Source organism: Oncorhynchus keta, chromosome 8, assembly GCF_023373465.1.
Source record: "Oncorhynchus keta strain PuntledgeMale-10-30-2019 chromosome 8, Oket_V2, whole genome shotgun sequence".
NCBI lineage: Eukaryota > Metazoa > Chordata > Actinopteri > Salmoniformes > Salmonidae > Oncorhynchus > Oncorhynchus keta.
In genome coordinates, this window is record NC_068428.1 from 34,119,291 (window position 1) to 34,142,162 (window position 22,872).

The following is a 22,872-nucleotide window of genomic DNA, read 5'->3' on the forward strand; positions in this document are numbered from 1 at the left end:
GTTCAGCCAAATAAATAGGCTGAGTGGTCTCGTTGGCTAAACCTTTACAATTTGAATAGAAAGACAGAGGAATTGAAAATACGAGGATGATCCACATCTGTTTATTGCAAATAGGTTGACCAGGCTTGGATAATATCATAATATCAATCTCAGTCAGACCACATTAGGAGCAGTTATTTACCCTGGTCATCTTCGTTGTCAGTCTGTCCCATCCAAACATCTAATATATAATATAATAATAATAATATATAATAGTGGTGTACTATCTCAAATCAAATGTTATTGGTCACACTTTTACCAGATGTTATTGCGGGTGTTGCAAAATGCTTGTGTTCCTAGCTCCAACAGTGTTGTCTCTTTATATTACGGCTATCCCATCTTTTGTCTTGAGTGTCAATAGTACCGAGGGAACCTGCATATGATCCCAATCGTAAGCAAAAACTCCATCTTCACTTCTTAATTTCTTCACATAATCCCCTTTGTTACCTTATTCAGTTTCCCTCTTATTTTTATATCACCTCCTTTTTCCGAACCCAGTCAGTTTGTGCTGTCCCAGTTTGCCTCCCTATGATGTTAAAGAGAACATGTTGTTTGGGCTCAAAATCTCAATCCAGTATCCATCAGGATCCTGTATGAAGGCCACTCCCTTCATTTTACCTGTGTGGAAAAATACAATAGAATGTTACATTTAAAAATTGAGAAAATACAAATGAAACAGCCTGATAAAGATGACTAGTCAACTGTAATATACTGTAATATACTCTATACACAAATGTTTTTCACAACTGTTATCCTAAACATAAACACAAAATAATGTGAGAGAGGGAAAAGAAGAGGGAAAAAAATATACCATCATCTGGTTTCTTAACAAATGTTACTCCTTGTTCTTCAAATACTTTGCAGGCTGCATAAACATCAGGTACAGCAATGCCGATGTGCCCTGTATAATAGAGAAAGTGGAGTGGGACAATTTAAATCATGTGGAATTGTCTCATGGTTGAAAAACACAATGGCTGTACCACATTCAAATGTTGAATTAAAAAGATCATATCATTCATTTTCTCACCAAAACCCCTCGGTTCAGAGTTTCCATTGTGAAGAGATAATTTTTCATCTGACTCAGAGCCCCAGTTGCTTATAGAGAACAGAGAAAAGAGAAGTGAGAAAAGTCAAGTGAGAAATACAGTATATCATCTTCACCATCATGGTATTGTGACAGGGTAGGAACCATAGTTTCGGTCCATGTTTCCGAAGAGAAAGTAATTAGTGGTATAGAGAGAAATATTGATGGCGTCTTTTCTAGACACCAACTCCGCCATGGTTTGTTGGATAAAGCCTATGAGGAAAATTAATGGAATTTTGGAAGGTTTTTGGATAAATGCCGAAAATAAGGTCCGTGGAGATCTTATACGTTATGTTCTATGAGATTATCTTCATCAGCTACTGTCATTTTTTTTGTAAATTTCAAAGAATTTATGTAATACAAAAAAACATGAATCACATTGAAGCACCCCTTCTTAAACCTGCTCAGATGAGAGCTTTGTCAAAAATGTTATATTATAAGATAGTCGAGTGACCGCTCTAACAATGGAAATACATGTCCAAAAAGATAGATATCAGGCTGGAGGAGGCGAGATGGGGTGGGACCATTCTAGCCAGGGCCATCATTCACTCCAGCAGGTAGTCTAGTGGTTAGAGTGTTGGGTCAGTAACCGAAAGGTTGCTGGATTGAATCCCTGAGATGACAAGGTAAAAAATCTGTTGTTCTGCCCCTGAACAAGGCAGTTAACCCACTGTTCCCAGTAGGCCAGCATTGTATATAAAAATGTGTTCTTAACTGACTTGCCTGGTTAAATAAAAACATTACAAATATTTGTATGAACAACTCCGATATAAAGTAGTATTGTTGCTGAAATGCCACATGCGTCCACTTATATCAGTACATTCGTAACAACCTATCCATCACGAAACTTGTATTTGATCAAATAAGCCTCAGGTAGCAAATTAGCAATTACATTTTCTGTTTCCCAAATTGGTCATCATACAAAAATTCCTCACTTTGTGGTCTTACTTTCATTGTCACATTTTTGGGAGGAGTAAACCCTCTCGCTTTGCTTCTCCCTCTCTCGCTTTGTCCTGAATGCCCAGTGTAGAGTCTGTGCAAGTCTTTGTGAGCACAACCATTATATGAAACATGCAGCCTTGAGAAATGTTTGGGCTATGGTGTAATAAGGTTAGTTTGTTTCCCTATATCAGTTTTTAATGTATTTATATAAGTTTGATCAAGTTTTGCCAATGCAGTAATGTCTTTTGTTTTCAGTTGTTCAGTATTCCATGTGTTTTGGCCCTTTTTATGTGAACTCTGTCAAGTCTCTGAAAGCACTGTTGTAGGCCTACTTCAACACGTGTCATGGCTATCTGTTAGTGATGGGTCGTTCGCGAACGAGCTGGCTCTTGAAGGTGAACGTTGGGAGCCGGCTCGCATATCAGAAGAGCCGAATCTATTTCTAAAATTAAATCAAAATTAAGATATGAATAATCAAAAGATTTAAATGAATAGAATGAACTAATTCAAAGAACAAAAATATATATAAAATAGGTCTAAATGCTGAAGTGCACACACATTTGTTTTGACTGTCTGCTCAGATTAACAGCCTCACCTGTTGTTCTTGTCAATGAGACACGCAGTGTCAACCAATGAACCAAAGATGCGTGAGGGAGGGCTGTGCCAACTCACTCACAGTCACACACTTAGCAGCCGAGGAGAGAGAGGAAGGACAGCTGTGAAAACAACAGCTGGAAAATGAGTTGGAAGAATAGTAGCATTTGGATTCATTTTAATAACGTAGACAATGTAGGAGCATAGTGTAGAATTTGCCAAAACAAAATCTCATATAAAGCCGCACAACCTACACCTGTCAAGACACAGATGCAGACACAGGAGGCAGATGGTCGGAGTCTTACAATATTTATTTATCCAATAGGGGAAGGCAAGAGAAGGGTCGCGGACAGGCAAACGGGTCAAAACCAGTTCAGAGTCCAAAAGGTACCGAAGGGCAAGCAGAATCAAGGTCAGACCAGGCAGGATGATCAGGCAGGCGGGAAAGTAAGTCCAGAGTCAGGCAGGGGTCAGAACCGGGATGACTATCAAAAAGAGAATAGCAAATACGCTGGTTGACTTGACTAACATACAAGATGAAATGGCACAGAAAGACACAGGGATAAATACACTGGGGAAAATAAGCGACACCTGGAGGGGGTGGAGACAATAACGAGGACAGGTGAAACTGATCAGGGTGTGACACCACCAGTATATGTGAACTGTGCACCCAACTGTGAAGCTAGCTGTAGCGGCGCTTCGAGAAACTAGCGGGCCTGCTAGTGATAGTGGTGGAGCCAGCACCTCCACACGTGGAGATGTAGCCACTCAGTCAAGTAGATCTACTCCGCGACCCACAGCAACGCAGTCTTCTATGGACCAGGTTATGCCAAAGTCTATGTCTGTAGCAAAACAAGGCCAAATTGATATTGCATTGGGTAAAATGATTGCCACTGATTTCCAGCCATTTTCAATCGTGGAGGTCAGAGGTTTTAGAAATTATAGCATTAGTCTAAATCCAATGTACACAATTCTAAGCAGGAAAATCCTTTCAAAAGTACTTATTCCACAACTATACGAGAGCCCACAGGCATCAGTATGGGAAAGAGTCCAAAAAGCTACTGCTGTTTGCCTTACCACTGACTCCTGGACATCAAGAGTAACCACTTCTTACATGTCAGTTACATGTCACTTCATTGAAGATTTTTCAATGTCTAGCTGTCTTCTGGACTGCTTTGAGTTCAGTGACAGACACACCTCAGAGAACTTGGCAGAGGAACTGTTGAGAGTGACCAGAGAGTGGCAAGTAGATGGAAAAGTGATCTGTTGTGTTAGTGACAATGCAGCTAACATAACCAAAGTAATGAACATTTTAAAACAGACCCATCATCCATGTCTTGCCCACACAATCAACCTCATTGTAAGAGATGCTCTGAAGGTGATGAAGCCCACTGTAGACAAATTGAAAGCAGCTGTGGAATACACCCACAGGAGCACAGTAGGTGTTGAAAAACTAAAGTCTACACAACGCCAGATGGGGATGCCTGAGCTGAGGCCTAAACAAGACTGCACTACAAGGTGGAATTCAACATTTATATGTTGAAGCGGTTTCTTGAGTCAAAGGATGCCATCATCTCTACCCTGGCCATTGTCAATGCACATGTTGATGCTCTGACCCAAGAGGAATGGGAGGTGGTGGAGGAGGTGTGCAGAGTCCTGGAACCCTTTGAGTAGGTCACTATGGAGATCAGTACAGTAAGCAGTTATTACTACATCATTATTTAATCCAGTATTATATATGTATATGAGTAGTAGATGAGAATGTAGCATCAGTAGACAAAACATGAACCTGAACTAATAAGTTACTGTTCTCTTTTTTCAGCTATGCCTCAAAAATTATACTCCTGTTTAAGGGTCTGCAGCGAATCACAGCCAGTCGCCAGAGTGAAGCTAATGTAACCATAGGACATGTGACAGAGTTGATGGGCACCCTATGTTCATCAATGGACAGAAAGTTCCACAGAATGGAATATAATCACGTGCTATCAGAAACTACTGCACTTGACCCCAGGTTTAAGAAGTTAGCCTTCAGTGATGCCAGAACGATTGATGAGGCTCTTCAAAGAATAACCTCAGCAGCAGGGAGGGACAGCCCCAGTAGTCAGCTGGCTCAGGCACCAGAGCAACAGGAAGAAGAGGGATCAGATGGAGAAGAAGCACCAGCAGTAGTGCCACAAACATCTGCTGTTTGATGAGAGAGCAACTGGGGATGCAGCACAAAGGAATCCCTCAGCAGACGCCATAATGGAGGTCCGATCCTATTTGGAGGAGCCCCCGGTGGAAGAACAAGGCCTCTGTCTAGCCACGGCTTACTAAAGTCATGACAGGGAGACTCTGCATAGTGGTCACATTCTTCTCAAAAACGGGACAAATAATTACTGAGAGAAGAAACCGCATCAGCCTCTTGAAAGTGTGGCAGCTTGCATTTCTGTATGCAAATCTATCATAAAAGCAAAATATGGTCAGCATTGCTGTGTGCTGCTGGTTATAACATGGCAATAAAGAAGAGAGAGAAAAGAGGGACCAGTTCAATGTTTTAAGTGGGATGCTGCAGTTTTGCACATTGTTATTGATTTGTATTTGTTTTGAATTGTTGCATTTATATGCACTTTGTTTCTATACATTAAAAAAGTTATACTTTAAATGCACATGTGTATCATCCTTCTTTTTTACATTTATTTCAATTTGTGGGATGCTGCAGTTTTGCAAATTGTATTTATTTTTCTTTGATATGGTGCAATATTCTATGATGCTCTTCAGATTGTATTAGTTTTGAATGGTTAGATTTATATGCACTTTGTTTATATATTCAAAAGTTATACTTTAAATGCAAATGTTTAATAGAATTATTCTTCATAACAAACCAATGCATTTTTAAGTACATTGTGGTTAAGTTAGAATATGATTTAATTTAATAATTTAATTAGATTTGTTTTAACACCAATCATAGTCAAACTATTGCAAACTGTTTGGCTTGAAAAAATACAAAACATATTTTTTTTAAAGAGCAGTCTGGAAACCAAAACAGACGGCTCTTTTTGGTGAGCTGAGCCGAAAGAGCCGTAATGCCCATCACTACTATATGTCCGGTAGAAGTAATGTATTTGACAGTAACGTTAATCCTGTTTCAAACAAGCAAACTTCTACACTTTTTAATTTGTTATAACGTAAACTCACTCACTTCTGTACATCGCCTTGGTCCGTACAATTGACCTTATTTTAGCGCCCCCAAAACGTAATACTTCCAGATCAACTGTAATGTCAATACCATTGTAAAGCACAATTTCTCCCCTTTCCAACAGAATCAATTACATGACCCCCACGCTACCCGTTTCTACATGATTCAAGCAGGCAATGAGCTCCGTCGGGTCTTTTTTTTAAATGACGGGTGGGGAAGCTAAACTAATGCTTGGTAGTGAGAAGGAGAGATGTGGGTAATTTGCTTTTTTTCACTCGATCTGTCCAGCTTATCACCTTATCGCCTCTAAAATGTAAATAAAACACTATAAAGAGTTTATATAATGTGTCATTATATCCCTATTTGAAGGTTTGTGTTGAATTTGAATCGGGTTTTTAGGACGGTGCTAAAATGATCTAAGAAGTAAGCAGCGGCTTTGAGAATGATGATCACATGCAATGATGACGAAAAAATTACTAGGTATCCCCCCTTACCCCCGTCACTGTCCATTTCTTGTTTTTAAAAGATGAGAGAAGTGCTACACCTGGTGGAGAGAGATTGTAAGACAGAACTAGTTGCTTTATGCATGCTGTACGTGACAACATGACACGTCAAGATGTAACGGAGGGTAAGTTTTTTTCAACTTTTCTCCAATACTATATAGCCATTACCATGTCAATCAACGCTTGAATAGAAACCTAGTTCACACCCCCGATTTTGAAGTCAACACAGTCACTACAGTCCCATTAGTTTTCTTTGTAGCCTCGTTTGAATGATGGGGTGATGCACATTCGTACGGAATGGGGTGAGTTTACGTTAGCATATTTTCCCCCAACATCGGACACTCTCTAGCGGTTGGAGGTCTAAATCACCTCGAGCTCAACATTTAAATGAACGACACCTTTCTAGCTAACTGACCACCGATTTTTATTGCAATTTATGCAAGTTAGGTTTTGAGAGTTTTCAAAAAAGTAATATGTATATACATTTTGTGGGACACGCTGTATATCATAAAATCCGAATTCGCGACTGACAACACGTAATTTATTAATATCCAATTTTTTACCTCTGAAATATAGCTGACGGATTTGCTAACGTTGTTGCAAGCTTGGTTGCTAAATATTGATAGAACTGCTAAGTAATGCAAAAAGGAAAGACATTTTAAGCTTTAGATAATACATATCACGTAAACAACTGAAAGTTGTCAAGCTTTACCTTATGGAAATTAGAGTCCTCTGGGGCGTTTTGTACCATCTGCAAAAATTTATTTTGAAATTTGAACCATGAACTTTTTTGACACCTATGTTTAACCTTACAAAAGCTAACGTTACATAGAGGCAGTATTTAGTCAAGTGTTATAATGTATGCATCAATATTAAACTAACTGGGACAATTTTCATTTACAGATAACATCAAATAAAAAACGTAGGTACACTTTCAGTTATTGTGAAAACGTTCATCACCTTTCAATTGCCTTAACTTTGAAATGTAAATGTTTATACATATTCAGATTGAGTTATCTTTCTAAAATGTGTATAGTGTGCCAAGTTATTTAGCGACATGTATTTACCACCACAGCATGGAGAAAGTCACGAGGAAGCAGTGGTGAGGTGGACATGATCCATGCAGTGGAGGACTGCGGGGCAGGGATGGCTATCCGCCAGGCTGCCAAGGTTAGGCATCTGTTGTTTTTAGGAGATTACCACGTGTATGCAAATTTAATCTGTTTAGTAACAGTTTTATTCTCTTATCTACCAAGGTGCATGGTGTACCTCGGCAGACCCAGGCGGACAAGGCTGAGCGGCCGGGTGACCCATGGTTGTCGCAGTGGACCACCCACATCGCTTGCACCAGAGGATGAAAATTATCTGGTGCAGTACTGTATCTACCAAAAAACAAAATAAACATTTTCATTCTGGTTGGATAATTTTCTATTCTATTGAATTTTTTTTGACAAGATAGGGATGGAGATCGAGATTTAAATGTTTCGTTTGTTTTCATATAAAATGATTTATTTGTACATGTCAAAAATATATATTTATTCAACCCATCTTCCTTTACTTTCCAAGTGCATCTCTGCAACACAAACTCCAACATTGTTTTAATTGTTTGTCAATGCAAATGACTGAAATTAAAGTTTTATTTTATGTAAATTATTCATACTCATTTATATTTTAATATTAAACTGTTATCTACTTTCTCAAAACATAAGATTCCTCTGTAAAACAAATTATGAGACATTATTTGGAACCATTTTTTTAAGAGTCCACAGGAGGGCGCACCGGGCTAAGCAATGAAAAGTTGACAGGCAAGTCTTTTTCCTTTTTTTACAGGAAGGCTGGCCAACTATCTAGTAAACACTTTGGATACGAGGTTGGTGTCTCATTTTTGAACAAAATTTTAACGGATATATCTTGTAATTGAACCAAATAGTAAGGTGGCCAATGACTGGGGACCGTATGCCAATAATACGGAACTTATGTTTTTTGATAAGCCACTTATCAAAAAGCTGATAGCATGTTTGACATTTCAGTGGAATTACTACTAATTGATAACCCGTTGGGTAACATTTTTACAACACGAATAATCACAAAACATTGATGGCTTGATCACAAGATAACACTGTTGAAGGTAATATATGCCGATAAAACAGGGTGCTAAGCTATCTGCCTTCGACTGTTCCCTATAAATGGGCCTAGAACCTGTGGTTTGATTAGAACAATTATTTATTTGATTTAATCATGTAATATTAGGCTACTGATTATTTATCAGTATCAACTTGCGAGCTACCCGTTGACAGCACACATACTACTTATAGCTTGCTATCGACCTTTTGGGTACCCCTGGGTTAGATGTTACAGGATCATTTCATCGACCTGTTGGAGACTCCTGGTTAGATGTTACAGGATCATTTCATCGACCTGTTGGAGACCCCTGGTTAGATGTTACAGGATCATTCCATCGACCTGTTGGAGACTCCTGGTTAGATGTTACAGGATCATTTCATCGACCTGTTGGAGACCCCTGGTTAGATGTTACAGGATCATCTCATCGACCTGTTGGAGACCCCTGGTTAGATGTTACAGGATCATTTCATCGACCTGTTGGAGACCCCTGGTTAGATGTTACAGGATCATTTCATCGACCTGTTGGAGACTCCTGGTTAGATGTTACAGGATCATCTCATCGACCTGTTGGATACCCCTGGTTAGATGTTACAGGATCATTTCATCGACCTGTTGGAGACTCCTGGTTAGATGTTACAGGATCATTTCATCGACCTGTTGGAGACCCCTGGTTAGATGTTACAGGATCATCTCATCGACCTGTTGGATACCCCTGGTTAGATGTTACAGGATCATCTCATCGACCTGTTGGAGACCCCTGGTTAGATGTTACAGGATCATCTCATCCACCTGTTGGAGACCCCTGGTTAGATGTTACAGGATCATCTCATCGACCTGTTGGAGACCCCTGGTTAGATGTTACAGGATCATTTCATCGACCTGTTGGAGACTCCTGGTTAGATGTTACAGGATCATCTCATCGACCTGTTGGAGACTCCTGGTTAGATGTTACAGGATCATTTCATCGACCTGTTGGAGACCCCTGGTTAGATGTTACAGGATCATCTCATCCACCTGTTGGAGACCCCCGGTTAGATGTTACAGGATCATCTCATCCACCTGTTGGAGACCCCTGGTTAGATGTTACCGGATAATTTTCTATTATATTACATGTTTACAAGGCACTTCGTAGCTCGACTAGCAGATCTGGAATCTATGTGCTTGTGTGTGCTGAGGTTTTAAGTGGGGTGCCTACTGTGTGAGTTCGATGGTGGCTCGTCGAGAGAAAGTCCATGCTGTCCTCTCCTTTACATCTGTAGGGATCTCCTTCTTTTCCTCATAACCCAGGAAGTAGAGTGTGAAGAGCATTGATGGGAAGTCTATCTTCTGCAGCAACCTGAGGCAAATAGGAATCACAATTGGGGTGTATTCATTATGCCGATTCTCTTGCAAAACATTTAGCAACAGAAACCATTTACTACAAATGGAAAAGGTTTTGCAACGAAAATGAAACTTTATTTTAGACAAATTCAGTTAGGTCCTTCCTCGTTCCACTCACAGAGTGAGACATCTTCTAGAGGGGTAGGGTACTAGGCATGAAACCCCATTGTGTGTGTGAGAGAGTAGTATGGGACTCACGTCATACCCATGATGCGGGTGTAGAAGTCTAAAGACTTGAGAGGGTATTTTACCCTCAGCATGGTTTGCTGCATCATGTAGTCCTGGGGAGAGATGGGGAAACACACACAGACACAGAGAGAGAGAGAGGGGGAGAGAGGGAGAGACAGAGAGAGTGACGGGGAGACAGAGAGAGTGATGGGGAGATAGAGAGAGACAGTGAACGAAAGACAGAGGGGAGAGAGAGAAATGGGGGGACAGGTGGAGAGAGAGAGAGGGTTGGGGAGAGGGGGGAGAGAGAGAGTGTGTTCGTGTGACGGGGAGAGACAGAGGGGGGAGAGAGAGAAACGGGGGGACAGGTGGAGAGAGAGATAGGGACAGGGGGAGAGAGAGACAGAGAGATTGATGGGGAGAGACGAGAGACAGTGAGCGAGAGAGGGGGGGGGGAGCGCAACATAAGGAAATCTTTGACTATGTACAGACTCAGTGAGCATAGCCTTGCTATTGAGAAAGGCCGCCATAGGCAGACCTGACTCTCAAGAGAAGACAGGCTATGTGCACACTGCCCACAAAATGAGGTGGAAACTGAGCTGCACTTCCTAACCTCCTGCCAAATGTATATTAGAGACACATATTTCCCTCAGATTACACAGACCTACAAAGGATTCGAAAACAAAATCCATTCTTGATAAACTCCCATATCTATTGGGTGAAATACCACAGTGTGCCTTCACAGCAGCAAGATGTGTGACCTGTTGCCACAAAAAAAGGGCAACGAGAGAAGAACAAACACCATTGTAAATACAACCTATATTTATGTTTATGTATTTTCTATTTCATACTTTAACTATCTGCACATCATTACAACATTATATATAAACAATATTATCTATTTCACTTGCTTTGGCAATGCAAACATACGTTTCCCATGCCAATAAAGCCCTTAAATTGAAATTGAATTGAAATTGAATTAGAGTGAAAGAGAGGTCAATTGCAAAATGTGTTTTGGCCTACTCAGCTATGTTCTCAGTTTACAACTCTAGAAGATAAGTTCAAACTCAAACTAGAGGCAACACATTACTCTGTATAAATAATGGCATTCTAATGTCTGGAGCTACTAGTAAACACTTTATTTGCTAAAAGAGCACAGGGCTTGGCTATGTAGCCTACAACTAACATAGCCTGCTCAACAACAGGTTTGCTGAGACAGACTGTCAAGCAAGTAAAATAGGCCTACTGTGAATAAGTGATACATTAATGCTAGCTTACATATTCTATTTAATTTGAGCTCCATCCGTGACACTCACCTGGGTGATAGGTTCCCCTTCTTTGCATGCTGCGGATGCAGCCTCATCTGTGAGTCCTTTGTCTGTCATTTTGCGTTGAAAGACCCAATTGACAGCAGGGAAATTCACAGGCTGTTTGAGTAGTTTGGGAAAGGCGCTCCTAAAGCCGACTGGCAAGTTGAGACAGTTCACAGCGAAGCATGACACTCCCTAAAGTTGGCAGGTAGGAGGGGTTCACAAAAATTTTGAAACGAAAGCACCAGAGTTGTGTAAAACGAATGCGTGTCAAGTAAGTGTGCATTGCAGTGGAGGCTACAACTGGCAGAAAGTCTAATCGGTTTCATACGTTATACAGTGCATTCAGAAAGTATTCAGACCCCTTGACTTTTTCTACATTTTGTTACGTTACAGCCTTATTCTAAAATTGATTAAATAAAAATGTTTTCCTCATCAATCCACAAACACCCTGTTTTTGCTTTATTATAGGGTATTTAGGAATTGTGCAAATATATAAAAAATGTATAACAGAAATACCTTATTTAAATAAGTATTCAGCCCCTTTGCTATGAGACTCGAAATTGAGCTCAGGTGCATCCTGTTCCATTGATCATCCTTGAGATGTTTCTACACCTTGATTGGAGTCCACCTGTGGTAAATTCAATTGACTGGACATGAATGGAAAGGCACACACCTGTCTATATAAGGTCCCACAGTTGACAGTGCATGTCAGACCAAAACCAAGCCATGAGGTCGACGGAAATGTCCATAGAGCTCCGAGACAGGATTGTGTTGGGGCACAGATCTGAGGAAGGGTACTGAAAAATGTCTGCAGCATTGAAGGTCCCCAAGGACACATTGGCTTCCATCATTCTTAAATGGAAGAAGTTTGGAACCACCAAGACTCTTCCTAGAGCTGGCCGCCTGGCCAAACTGAGCAATCAGGGGAGAAGGGCCTTAGTCAGTGAACCTTAGCCAATAACCTGATGGTCACTCTGACAGAGCTCCAGAGTTTCTCTGTGGAGATGTGGAACCTTCCAGAAGGACACCCATCTGCAGCACTCCACCAATCAGGCCTCTACGGTATGGTGGCCAGACGGAAGCCACTCCTCAGTAAAAGGCACATGACAGCCTGCTTGGAGTTTGCCAAAAGGCCCCTAAAGTACTCGCAGACCATGAGAAACAAGATTCTCTGGTCTGATGAAACCAAGATTGAACTGTTTGGCCTGAATGCCAAGCTTCACGCCTGGAGGAAACCTGGCACCATCCCTATGGTGAAGCATGGTGGTCGTAGCATCATGCTGTGCAGGTGTTTTTTAGTGACAAGGAATGGGAGACTAGTCAAGATCGAGGGAAAGATGAACAGAGCAAAGTACAGAGATCCTTTGTGAAAACCTGCTCCAGAGTGCTCAGGACCTCACACTGAGGCAAAGGTTCACCTTCCAACAGGACAACGACCGTAAGCACACAGCCAAGACAATGCATAGGTGGCTTCGGGACAAGTCTCTGAATGTCCTTGAGTGGCCCAGTCAGAGTCCGGACTTGAACCCGATTGAACATCTCAGGAGAGACCTGAAAAATAGTTGTCCAGCGACGCTCCCCATCCAACCTGCCAGAGCTTGAGAGGATCTACAGAGAAGAATGGGAGAAACTCCCCAAATACAGGTGTGCCAATCTTGTAGCGTCACACCCAAGAAGACTCAAGGCTGTAATCGCTGTCTAAGGTTCTTCAACAAAGTACTGAGTAAAGGGTCTGAATACTTATGTAAATTTGATATTTCCATTTTCTTATTTAAATTTGCAAACATTCCTAACATTGCCATTATGGGGTCTTGTATGTAGATTAATGAGGGGGGGGGTTATTTAATCCAATTTAGAATAAGGCTGTAACGTAACAAAATGTGAAAAAAGTCAAGGGGTCTGAATACTTCCCGATTGCACTGTCAATGTGAGTGTAAATTCCTGATGTCTAACCTTTTTACTTCTCTTTCTCTCACATACTCTCTCTCTTGCATTCTCTCTGTAAATCAGTACTGTAGACAGTCAGACAAATTCATGTTCTGGTGCAGACTAGCTTGACTTTTTATGAAAATACAGTCTGCTACAATCTGCAATTTGCCACAGTATTTCACGTTTCTGGGTGCAGTTCTATAAAAAATGGACCAGTGGGACAACAGGTTTATTATCTCATAGCTGACTCAACTGATGAGTTTATCCTTTATGCACAGCAAGGGTGTGGGAATCAGTAACGATGCAAATGTTTTTTTCAAATGAGCAGTTAACTATTTCCCTTGTAATACATGCTTGTTTGTCCCCCAAAGAAAATGGGCCTAACATAATAACACAGAATAAAACCTATAATTATTTTAATGCTCACAGAGAACTGTATTGTGAGACGATTTGGGGAGCTATTTATAGCTGGGTGACGTAATGTATTCAAGTTACACCTCTCTGTTGGCAGTATATTGTTTTATTTTTTTTATTGGGAACAGGTAGAAAAAAATGGAAATAAACAAAATACAAAGGTGAAACTACGAAATAATAATAATAAAACAACATTTGTAAACAAACACTGTAGTTACTGTATAACAAAAATACCAACAGTTCAAACACAAAATGCTAATTCAAAAACAGTATGACATGGACAAGAAACAAATCATTTGACCTATTCACCAATATATAATTAGTCATTGTCAATACAGTATACATATATATTTTTTTTGTTGTTGTTCAATTTTTACCCCTTTTTCTCCCCAATTTCATGGTATCCAATTGTTAGTAGCTACTATCTTGTCTCATCGCTACAACTCCCGTAAGGGCTCAGGGGAGACGAAGGTCGAAAGTCACGCGTCCTCCGATGCACAACCCAACCATGTCGCACTGCTTCTTAACACAGCGCGCATCCAACCCGGAAGCCAGCCGCACCAATGTGTCGGAGGCGTGCACCTGGCGATCTTGGTTAGCGTGCACTGTGCCCGGCCCGCCACAGGAGTCGCTGGTGCGCTATGAGACAAGGATATCCCTACCAGCCAAACTCTCCCTAACCCGGACAACGCTAGGCCAATTGTGCGTCGCCCCACGGACCTCCCGGTCGCGGCCGGTTGCGACAGAGTCTGGGCGCGAACCCAGAGTCTCTGCGCCACCCGGGAGGCCTCAATACAGTATATTACATTGATTTTACATATGCCAAAATAGATTTTTGTTTTCAGTAATTACTGTATTACAAAACATCATATCAGAGGACGTAATAGATAGACCAAAACATGTACAATGTATTTCAACCTTTTCTCCATTGCAGTCAAGCAATCTGAGGAAGAAGCATGGTCAATTACCTAACACACTTTCTTAGAATAAGCCCCTTCTCTTCTCATTAGAAGGGAAGTCTTAGCCTTAAGAGTCCTCCTAATCCATAATCCCTTTCTATGCTCAGTCCTCACCCTCTAATTCGCTCGGTAGATTCTGCCCTGGCAGACTGCCATGCACTACTGCTCAGGATCCAAATCAGTATCAACAGCACTTGGATCTGATTGGTTGTCCCCTTCCATCACAAGACCATTGACCATCCTATAAAACAACAGGAAAAGGAGAGGCTTTAGTTGTGGATGTCTTCTTGGATTATGGGGTAGCGGACCAGGTAGCTGAGAGATGCAGTGAGGAAGGAGAGCTAATCTACCCAGGATTAGGCCAAATAGGTGGTTTGTCTCTGTGTAAATCTGGAGGCAGTACGTAGGCTAAGTGAGTGATGGTGATGGAAACACTGATAACAAGGTATTGGGTTCAAATATCAAATCAAATCAAATCAAATGTATTTATATAGCCCTTCGTACATCAGCTGATATCTCAAAGTGCTGTACAGAAACTGTACAGACACCCAGCCTAAAACCCCAAACAGCAAGCAATGCAGGTGTAGAAGCACGAAAATAAAGAATTTAAAGTTTTTGCAATTTGCAGTCCTCAGTCCCCCCATGTTTAATTACTCACACTCAAGAAGGGTAAATGTACCAATAAAATACATTGTTGAAATTGATCGTCTACTATAACAGTAGGCTAAACTTATAGCACCTCATCATATGCTGAGAAGTGTCACTTCAGTTTTTTACAGTAAGAAGTGTCCACATTCCTGTTATACTCTCTGGCCTACTGTGTTAATATACAGTGGGGCAAAAAAGTATTTAGTCAGCCACCACTTCTGAAAGTTCTCCCACTTAAAAAAGATGAGAGAGGCCTGTAATTTTCAACATAGGTACACTTCAACTATGACAGACAAAATGAGAAGAAAATCACATTGTAGGATTTTTAATGAATTTATTTGCAAATAAATTCATTCAAAAATCCTACAATGTTATTTTCAGTTTTTTTCCCCCCTCATTTTATCTGTCATAGTTGAAGTGTACGTATGATGAAAATTACAGGCCTCTCTCGTCTTTTTAAGTGGGAGAACTTGCACAATTGGTGGCTGACTAAATACTTTTTGCCCCACTGTATATATATATATATATATATATATATATATATACTTTTTTTTTTTTACATCTAAGTCAATTATCAGACGCTCTTATCCATAGCGACTTAAATGGACAATTAGGGTTTAGTGCCTTGCTCAAGGGCACATCGACCAAATTTGATTCTGAAACATTTTTTTATCACCTGGCTCAACGCTCTCAACTGCTATGTTTAACATCCAATCTCGATAATCAACACTCTGCTTTGACGATTGTGTTCCTCAATACTTGACCATTGACTAACTTGTTAAGCATACGTTTGTTATGCAGACTTTGGAATTTACTGTGACATGACAATTATTTACCCACATAGACAAAGTTGATGTATCTGAAATAATCAGATGATCACACCCACTACCTGGAAAACTGATCCATCAAAATGCCACTGAACTTGTTTCGCTCTAGTTGCCATTGAATACACCAGTTACCACACCTATGAAGAATCCTCAGGAGTCTGTAGGACTTGAAAGAAGCTTGAAAATTGCGCAGGCTGACATATGTGTAAGCTGTGTCACGTATTTGTTGTTCTACTTATTTTGTTTTGCCTCTAAGTTAAATCTCAGGTCACATCTGTTTATCAAAATGGTTTGGGCTACTAAAGTGTTTAATGTTACAGAATGGCTCTTGTATCAAGTAAACACTTCTAGCTAGGTTGTTGTGATTATTTGTAGTTGAGAAATGTAGAATAAACATTTGTTTGCGCTGTGCTCTTTTGGCAAGTTGTTTATTACTTTAACAGTTTGAGATTACTTTACTTTTTTTTTTTACTTATAGAAATCCAAAATAAAGTGTGTAGGTGTCTTTTCATTTGAATATTGAGCATTTCAATTCCTGAATGGTAATTCTAAATTGCTGCTCAAATTAATCTACCAACTGTTGATTCACATTCTGTTTTAGGATGATGTTCTAAACTGAAGGTGATAGCATAGAGATAGATAGAGGACTACTCTCTGAATCTGTTCCATATATAGTGTCTGTGACAGCATGGGCAGCGCCATTGAGGCTATCTCCATTTCGAAATAGTACATTTTCTTCTTTACGATAAGCTGATCTCTCCTGATGACCCAGTTGGACATGACTCCAACAGGGTCACCATGATGGATCAGCCAATGAAGTTGGACGTCCCACCCAGTTGACTACATTAAAATGGTGGAAGCCCTCAAAGGCGCTGGCCATGCTAATAAGGCCTTTTGGCCGCTAGATGCCTCTATCACTGTCTATGGGTGATAGCTAGGTCTGTTAGCGTCACAGACTACTGGTGGGCATGGTTTGAGCCTTGCTACAATACGTACACCCACCCACTGAGTGACAGCTGATGGAATCAGATACCATCTACTTGGAGTCAAAAGTATTGACCTTTGGAAGAAGCCATGAAAAACAAACAAGCTCATAGTTTCACAGTTGTTGTTATAGTATTTGTCTCCTAATTTAGAAACCGTCTTATGTTTTTATCTCTTACCTTTTAAGAAATGTGCTTATATAAATAAAGTTTGATTTGATCATAGATACTGTAGTTCATTGAGATATTATCAAGTTAAATTTCTACTTTTGTAGGTTAACTCAAGTATCTGTTTATTTTTCTATTCACTATTCTCTGCCATTTTCTGTTTGGCTACTTTCTAACATATGATCATAATTCTGCATTTACATGAATTTGGAAGCCTTTGGTCTAATATCCACTAAACTGGTAGCTAGACAAAGGGAATAAAGGGAAACACTCACCTCTCACTGCTTTTGGACATATTTGGATCACTTCCTCGAGTCCGGCCCCGTGGTGTGCCTGGGTTGGAGAAATCCTGTTGTTGTGTTGTCAGGCTGGGTCTCTGGTCAGACTGGCTGCGCCGACTGACAGTCTGGGACCCGCGTGTGGACAGCCTTCCCCGGGAGGGCTCACCATAGGGCCTGGGGAGCGTAGAGCTATAGTGGGGGGTCCAGCTCTGGGAGTTGGATTGGCTATTTTGACAGAACACAGATCGGGCATCGTTGAAGGACACTGAGGGTGACATGTCTTCACCACTGTCCTCCCTGCTCCATCTCAAGACCCGGGGAGAGGATGGACGTGAGGGTGGATTAGGCTGTGCGAAAGCAGGGGGGCTTGGTAGTCTGTGGTGTGTAGAGGGACAAGAGGGTGGTAGGCGAACTCTGGAGACTGGTGGGACGGTCGGTGGCATGCTGGTGGCGTAATACTCCCCCTCATAGGGGTTGCTGCTTCCTTGCCTGAGACTCACCCCAGCTCTAAGGGGTCCTCGAACCCCCTGGTCAGATCTGTTTGCAGCGGATTCAACTGCGTTGCGCAGGTGGATGATCTTGCGGGCCTTATGGTAGAGAGAGGCGGCCTGCTCACTCTCTTGGTTGCCTTCAGATGCTGGCTGCTGTCCACCCCTCGTCTCAGGATCCTGTCTGATTGGTCCAACACTTCCACGGTTGGGCAGCACCGTCATGTTCTGCAATGAGGCCCTCAGGCGCTGAGAGGCGGTGCTCCTTTGGCATGGCACAGGGTGGCCCCTACTGTCCGTGTCCTCCTCTTCCCCTTCCTCATCATCCGGGTTTTCCTCATTGCTCTCATAGGAATTGTCCATCAGGACCTCAGGGGGAGGCGGGGGCAGGTTGTCATCATCCAGGCCCTCGCCACCTTCTGCTGCCCAGATGTTCTTATTGTTGTTACCACTGACAATGTCGGGTAAGAGGGGAGTTCCACTGCTCCTAGACCCCCTAAGGTGTGCACTAGGGAGACTTTGGCCTGGTCTGCCGTCCACCCCACCACTGAATGTGTTTATGAGTCTTTTGACGGAGTTGCGGCCAGGAGGTTGTGGTGCTATCGCTGGTAGTGAATTTGGTGCTTGGTTTGCCTTTGTGGACCCTTTGAGGCCATATCTAGCAACCCTCTGCCCCCCTGAAGAGTATCTTCTCAGAGAGTTGTTTCCCGTCCGTTGGTCCAGTTCTTTCTGTTGCAGCTCCTGAACATGTAGAGATTCTATGGACAATGACCGTGGTGGTCTCACCGGCCTGCCCAAGGGCGCAGCTGTTTGGGGTCGTTTGGGTGGCTGCCCTTTGCTGTGCTTGGTGTTCTGTATGGGGTCTGGCGGGGATGAGTTGGACCGCACCCTCCCTGACCTCTCTTCCTCTTCATCCTCCTCATCATCATCATCCTCTTCCTCGTTTTCTTCCCCCTCCTCACCTTCATTAAGGCATACCTGGTCAGGTGAATGGCTTGGGGGTGTGGGGCGTGCACTGCCACCGGACCCAGAACTCCCCCATTGACGACGGTGGCGCTCTGATCCCATCAGTGACTCGTTCTCTCCCCCGATTCCACTGTCCTCGCTGTGCAGGGACAAGTCATCGAGGTTGCACTTGGCAGCTGCCTCCACGCGCGCCAGCACCTGGGTCAGACGCTCCTCTACTGCCCGCTTGGCCTGCAGCCTCTCTCCCAGTAGTCTAGATAGCGAGGCAAAGAAGTTTGCCGCCTCTTCCAGAGTGGTGTCTCCCAGGCCTTGGATCGAGCTCCCCACCAGCTTCATCTTTTCAGTAGAATGCTGGAGCAGCAGCTGCAGCAGGTCTGGGGGGGTTTCTGATGGGTCAGCAATGGGCTTAGAGTGAGTGGGAGCTGGGTCCCTTATCTCGGAGGGCCAGGCCATGTGATTTCCATGCTCCTTCAGCATCAGCTCCCCTTCATCAGCCATCTCCTCCAGGGCCTGGTTGACCTCCTCGAAGCGCATCACAATGGCTGTCATCATGGGCTCCAGGGAGAGCTGGGTCTGGGCGGCCTGGTCCAGCAGCCCCAGCAGGGTCTCACACTTGGAAATGTTGGGGTTCAGGTATTCGTAGGCGGCCTGGTGAGCTCTCACCATGTGCATGGGAAGGTCCACCTTCCCCTGGATGATTGAGGTGTTTATCTCCTTTTCTTTTCGGCAGCCTTGTTTCACGCCCTTATTCTTCTTTCGCTTCTTGACCTTTTTTGCCTGCTTTTCCAGTAACTCCTCACTCTGTGTGTCTCTCACCTGTGATGTCATTTTGACCTCTATTTGAGAGACGGCCCCTAGGTTTGACACAACGGCTGTGTTGGGGGCCATGTCCGCCACTTTTCCCAGGGCGGCCATAGGATTATCCTCTTCAGCTGATAGTGGGAGTTCCTCCACTTCTTCGTCAATATCCGTATTGTCAATATCTTGGTTTTCTCCCTCAACAGGCTTGATGTTACCCACCTCTGGTTGTACTGGCAGCAGAGCCTTGTGTACCCCATCTGGGATCCCTGGGAAGAGATGACCTTTGGATGGGGAACAACCCATTTTTTATGTCCAGACGTTGAAAAAGACTTTAGATTAAAAATGTCAGTTTGTGATGTGATTTCAATAAAGAGATACAAAACCAAATATTTAGCCTAGTAAGTGTGGATAGACCTGCTCATCCATCGGTGCTTCTGTCTGATTACCGTTGAAAACTTGGGTGTTCAGCAGGGTGCATACCTTACGAAAACTCGGCAATATTTCAGCCTCTAAATCAATCTTCTTTACTGGGTTCTTGAATAGAAGGATCAAACCAAATTTCTTATGGGGTTCGTAGATGAGGCTTCTGGAAGCTACGAGGTCCTACCCAAGTAACAGAGCCAGAGAGACTGAATAGCTGAAAGGATCACATAGGATTGGAGGACTCTTCTTCTCTCTCCTTTAGCATGCACAGATGGTCAAATTAAGTGAATTTTGCACGCACACACACACATGCACACACACAGACACATAAGACTTTAAGCTCATCAAGGTAATCAGGGCCCACATCGTCAGGTGTCTTTTTTAGCCTTGTCTAAGGATTGTTTACAGGCAAGATGTAGGTAATATCAAAGACAGGAAGCTACCTGTGTTCCCTAGTTCAGTTACTTTGCTTTTGTTTCCCAATTATCCATTTATTATCCATACACCATGCTTTCCTCCTGGAGTCCTGTAAAGGTTACCTTGTCATAGGTTTCTCTATGTACACATCTATGTTATGTTACTTACATTTTGATTTACTGAATTGAAAAACGAATTGAATAGGACTGCCAAAAAGTCATCTGAAAGTTCTAAGTTCATTTTGAGAATACATCAAACCAACTGATCAAGCCAAGTGTCTATACTGAATTGCAATACATTTTCAGAGTTTAAGATGACATGTATACGTCTATGATCAGCAGACAGAAGTCATAACATACAGGTGTATAACAGTATGTTTATAAATATAGTATGTTAAAGTTTCTCAGAGAGATGCACATCATTGAGAATACGAAATATTGAGATTACAATGATACTTTACGCAGACTGAAGTTAATGAACCACAACAGCTATCTTTCAGCTTAGTTGGGCATACTGTATTTTATCAGTGCCTAATATAATGATAACAAAGAATACAAAAAACCTGCTTGGATCATGTATGTTTCGACATACTGTATGTCACACATTGGGCATATCAAGGCCTCTGTTATACATTGGCCATATCAAGGCCTCTGTCATACATTGGCCATATCAAGGCCTCTGTCACACATTGGGCATATCAAGGCCTCTATCACACATTGGCCATATCAAGGCCTCTGTCACACATTGGGCATATCAAGACCTCTGTCATTCACTGGGCATATCAAGACCTCTGTCATTCACTGGGCATATCAAGACCTCTGTCATTCACTGGGCATATCAAGACCTCTGTCAGATATTGGGCATATCAAGACCTCTGTCAGATATTGGGCATATCAAGACCTCTGTCATTCACTGGGCATATCAAGACCTCTGTCATTCACTGGGCATATCAAGACCTCTGTCATTCACTGGGCATATCAAGACCTCTGTCATTCACTGGGCATATCAAGACCTCTGTCAGATATTGGGCATATCAAGACCTCTGTCATTCACTGGGCATATCAAGACCTCTGTCATTCACTGGGCATATCAAGACCTCTGTCATTCACTGGGCATATCAAGACCTCTGTCAGATATTGGGCATATCAAGACCTCTGTCAGATATTGGGCATATCAAGACCTCTGTCATTCACTGGGCATATCAAGACCTCTGTCAGATATTGGGCATATCAAGACCTCTGTCATTCACTGGGCATATCAAGACCTCTGTCAGATATTGGGCATATCAAGACCTCTGTCATTCACTGGGCATATCAAGACCTCTGTCATTCACTGGGCATATCAAGACCTCTGTCAGATATTGGGCATATCAAGACCTCTGTCAGATATTGGGCATATCAAGACCTCTGTCATTCACTGGGCATATCAAGACCTCTGTCAGATATTGGGCATATCAAGACCTCTGTCAGATATTGGGCATATCAAGACCTCTGTCATTCACTGGGCATATCAAGACCTCTGTCATTCACTGGGCATATCAAGACCTCTGTCAGATATTGGGCATATCAAGACCTCTGTCAGATATTGGGCATATCAAGACCTCTGTCAGATATTGGGCATATCAAGACCTCTGTCATTCACTGGGCATATCAAGACCTCTGTCAGATATTGGGCATATCAAGACCTCTGTCATTCACTGGGCATATCAAGACCTCTGTCAGATATTGGGCATATCAAGACCTCTGTCATTCACTGGGCATATCAAGACCTCTGTCATTCACTGGGCATATCAAGACCTCTGTCAGATATTGGGCATATCAAGACCTCTGTCAGATATTGGGCATATCAAGACCTCTGTCAGATATTGGGCATATCAAGACCTCTGTCATTCACTGGGCATATCAAGACCTCTGTCAGATATTGGGCATATCAAGACCTCTGTCAGATATTGGGCATATCAAGACCTCTGTCATTCACTGGGCATATCAAGACCTCTGTCAGATATTGGGCATATCAAGACCTCTGTCATTCACTGGGCATATCAAGACCTCTGTCATTCACTGGGCATATCAAGACCTCTGTCAGATATTGGGCATATCAAGACCTCTGTCAGATATTGGGCATATCAAGACCTCTGTCATTCACTGGGCATATCAAGACCTCTGTCAGATATTGGGCATATCAAAACCTCTGTCAGATATTGGGCATATCAAGACCTCTGTCATTCACTGGGCATATCAAGA

At 42.3% G+C, this 22,872-nt stretch overlaps 2 protein-coding genes and 2 long non-coding RNA genes across 6 annotated transcripts; 1 reads left to right on the top strand and 3 right to left on the bottom strand.

Annotated features, from left to right (window-relative positions):
* Window positions 1-85: 85 nt before the first annotated feature.
* Window positions 86-11,493, bottom strand: LOC118387147 (lactoylglutathione lyase-like). Its single transcript, XM_052524037.1, has 6 exons — window positions 11,329-11,493; window positions 10,043-10,125; window positions 9,660-9,800; window positions 1,067-1,134; window positions 851-940; window positions 86-657 (listed from the first exon to the last, which is right to left on the bottom strand). Exons 1-6 carry the CDS (start codon window positions 11,395-11,397, stop codon window positions 566-568), a joined length of 543 nt encoding a protein of 180 aa, XP_052379997.1. The 5' UTR covers window positions 11,398-11,493; the 3' UTR covers window positions 86-565.
* On the top strand, window positions 7,146-7,764 carry LOC127931421 (uncharacterized). The gene is made up of 3 exons (XR_008141028.1): window positions 7,146-7,262; window positions 7,416-7,510; window positions 7,597-7,764. It is a non-coding gene; the product is annotated as an uncharacterized LOC127931421 (long non-coding RNA).
* LOC127931420 (uncharacterized) lies at window positions 8,780-9,651 on the bottom strand. 3 transcript variants are annotated; one of them, XR_008141025.1, is made up of 4 exons: window positions 9,434-9,651; window positions 9,209-9,298; window positions 9,074-9,163; window positions 8,780-9,028 (listed from the first exon to the last, which is right to left on the bottom strand). It is a non-coding gene; the product is annotated as an uncharacterized LOC127931420 (long non-coding RNA). The 3 variants fall into 3 exon arrangements; XR_008141027.1 differs by lacking the exon at window positions 9,209-9,298 and adding an exon at window positions 9,344-9,388 and having other exon boundaries at window positions 9,074-9,118; XR_008141026.1 differs by having other exon boundaries at window positions 9,209-9,388.
* A 2,274-nt stretch (window positions 11,494-13,767) lies between the features above and the next one.
* Window positions 13,768-20,427, bottom strand: LOC118387216 (photoreceptor cilium actin regulator-like). Its single transcript, XM_035775382.2, has 2 exons — window positions 17,529-20,427; window positions 13,768-14,868 (listed from the first exon to the last, which is right to left on the bottom strand). The coding sequence occupies exons 1-2, from the start codon at window positions 20,090-20,092 to the stop codon at window positions 14,787-14,789; spliced, it is 2,646 nt and encodes an 881-aa protein (XP_035631275.1). The 5' UTR covers window positions 20,093-20,427; the 3' UTR covers window positions 13,768-14,786.
* Between the last annotated feature and the right edge of the window lie 2,445 nt (window positions 20,428-22,872).

Coding starts and splice junctions, on each gene's coding strand:
- LOC118387216 (XM_035775382.2), bottom strand. CDS start 20,092: ATGGGTTGTTCCCCATCCAAAGGTCATCTCTTCCCAGGGATCCCAGAT. Junction 14,869..17,528: donor ATGTCCAAAAGCAGTGAGAG/GTGAGTGTTTCC, acceptor GTTGTTTTATAG/GATGGTCAATGGTCTTGTGA.
- LOC118387147 (XM_052524037.1), bottom strand. CDS start 11,397: ATGACAGACAAAGGACTCACAGATGAGGCTGCATCCGCAGCATGCAAA. Junction 1,135..9,659: donor GCCACCATCGAACTCACACA/GTAGGCACCCCA, acceptor GTTCTCTATAAG/CAACTGGGGCTCTGAGTCAG. Junction 941..1,066: donor CTCTGAACCGAGGGGTTTTG/GTGAGAAAATGA, acceptor TCTATTATACAG/GGCACATCGGCATTGCTGTA.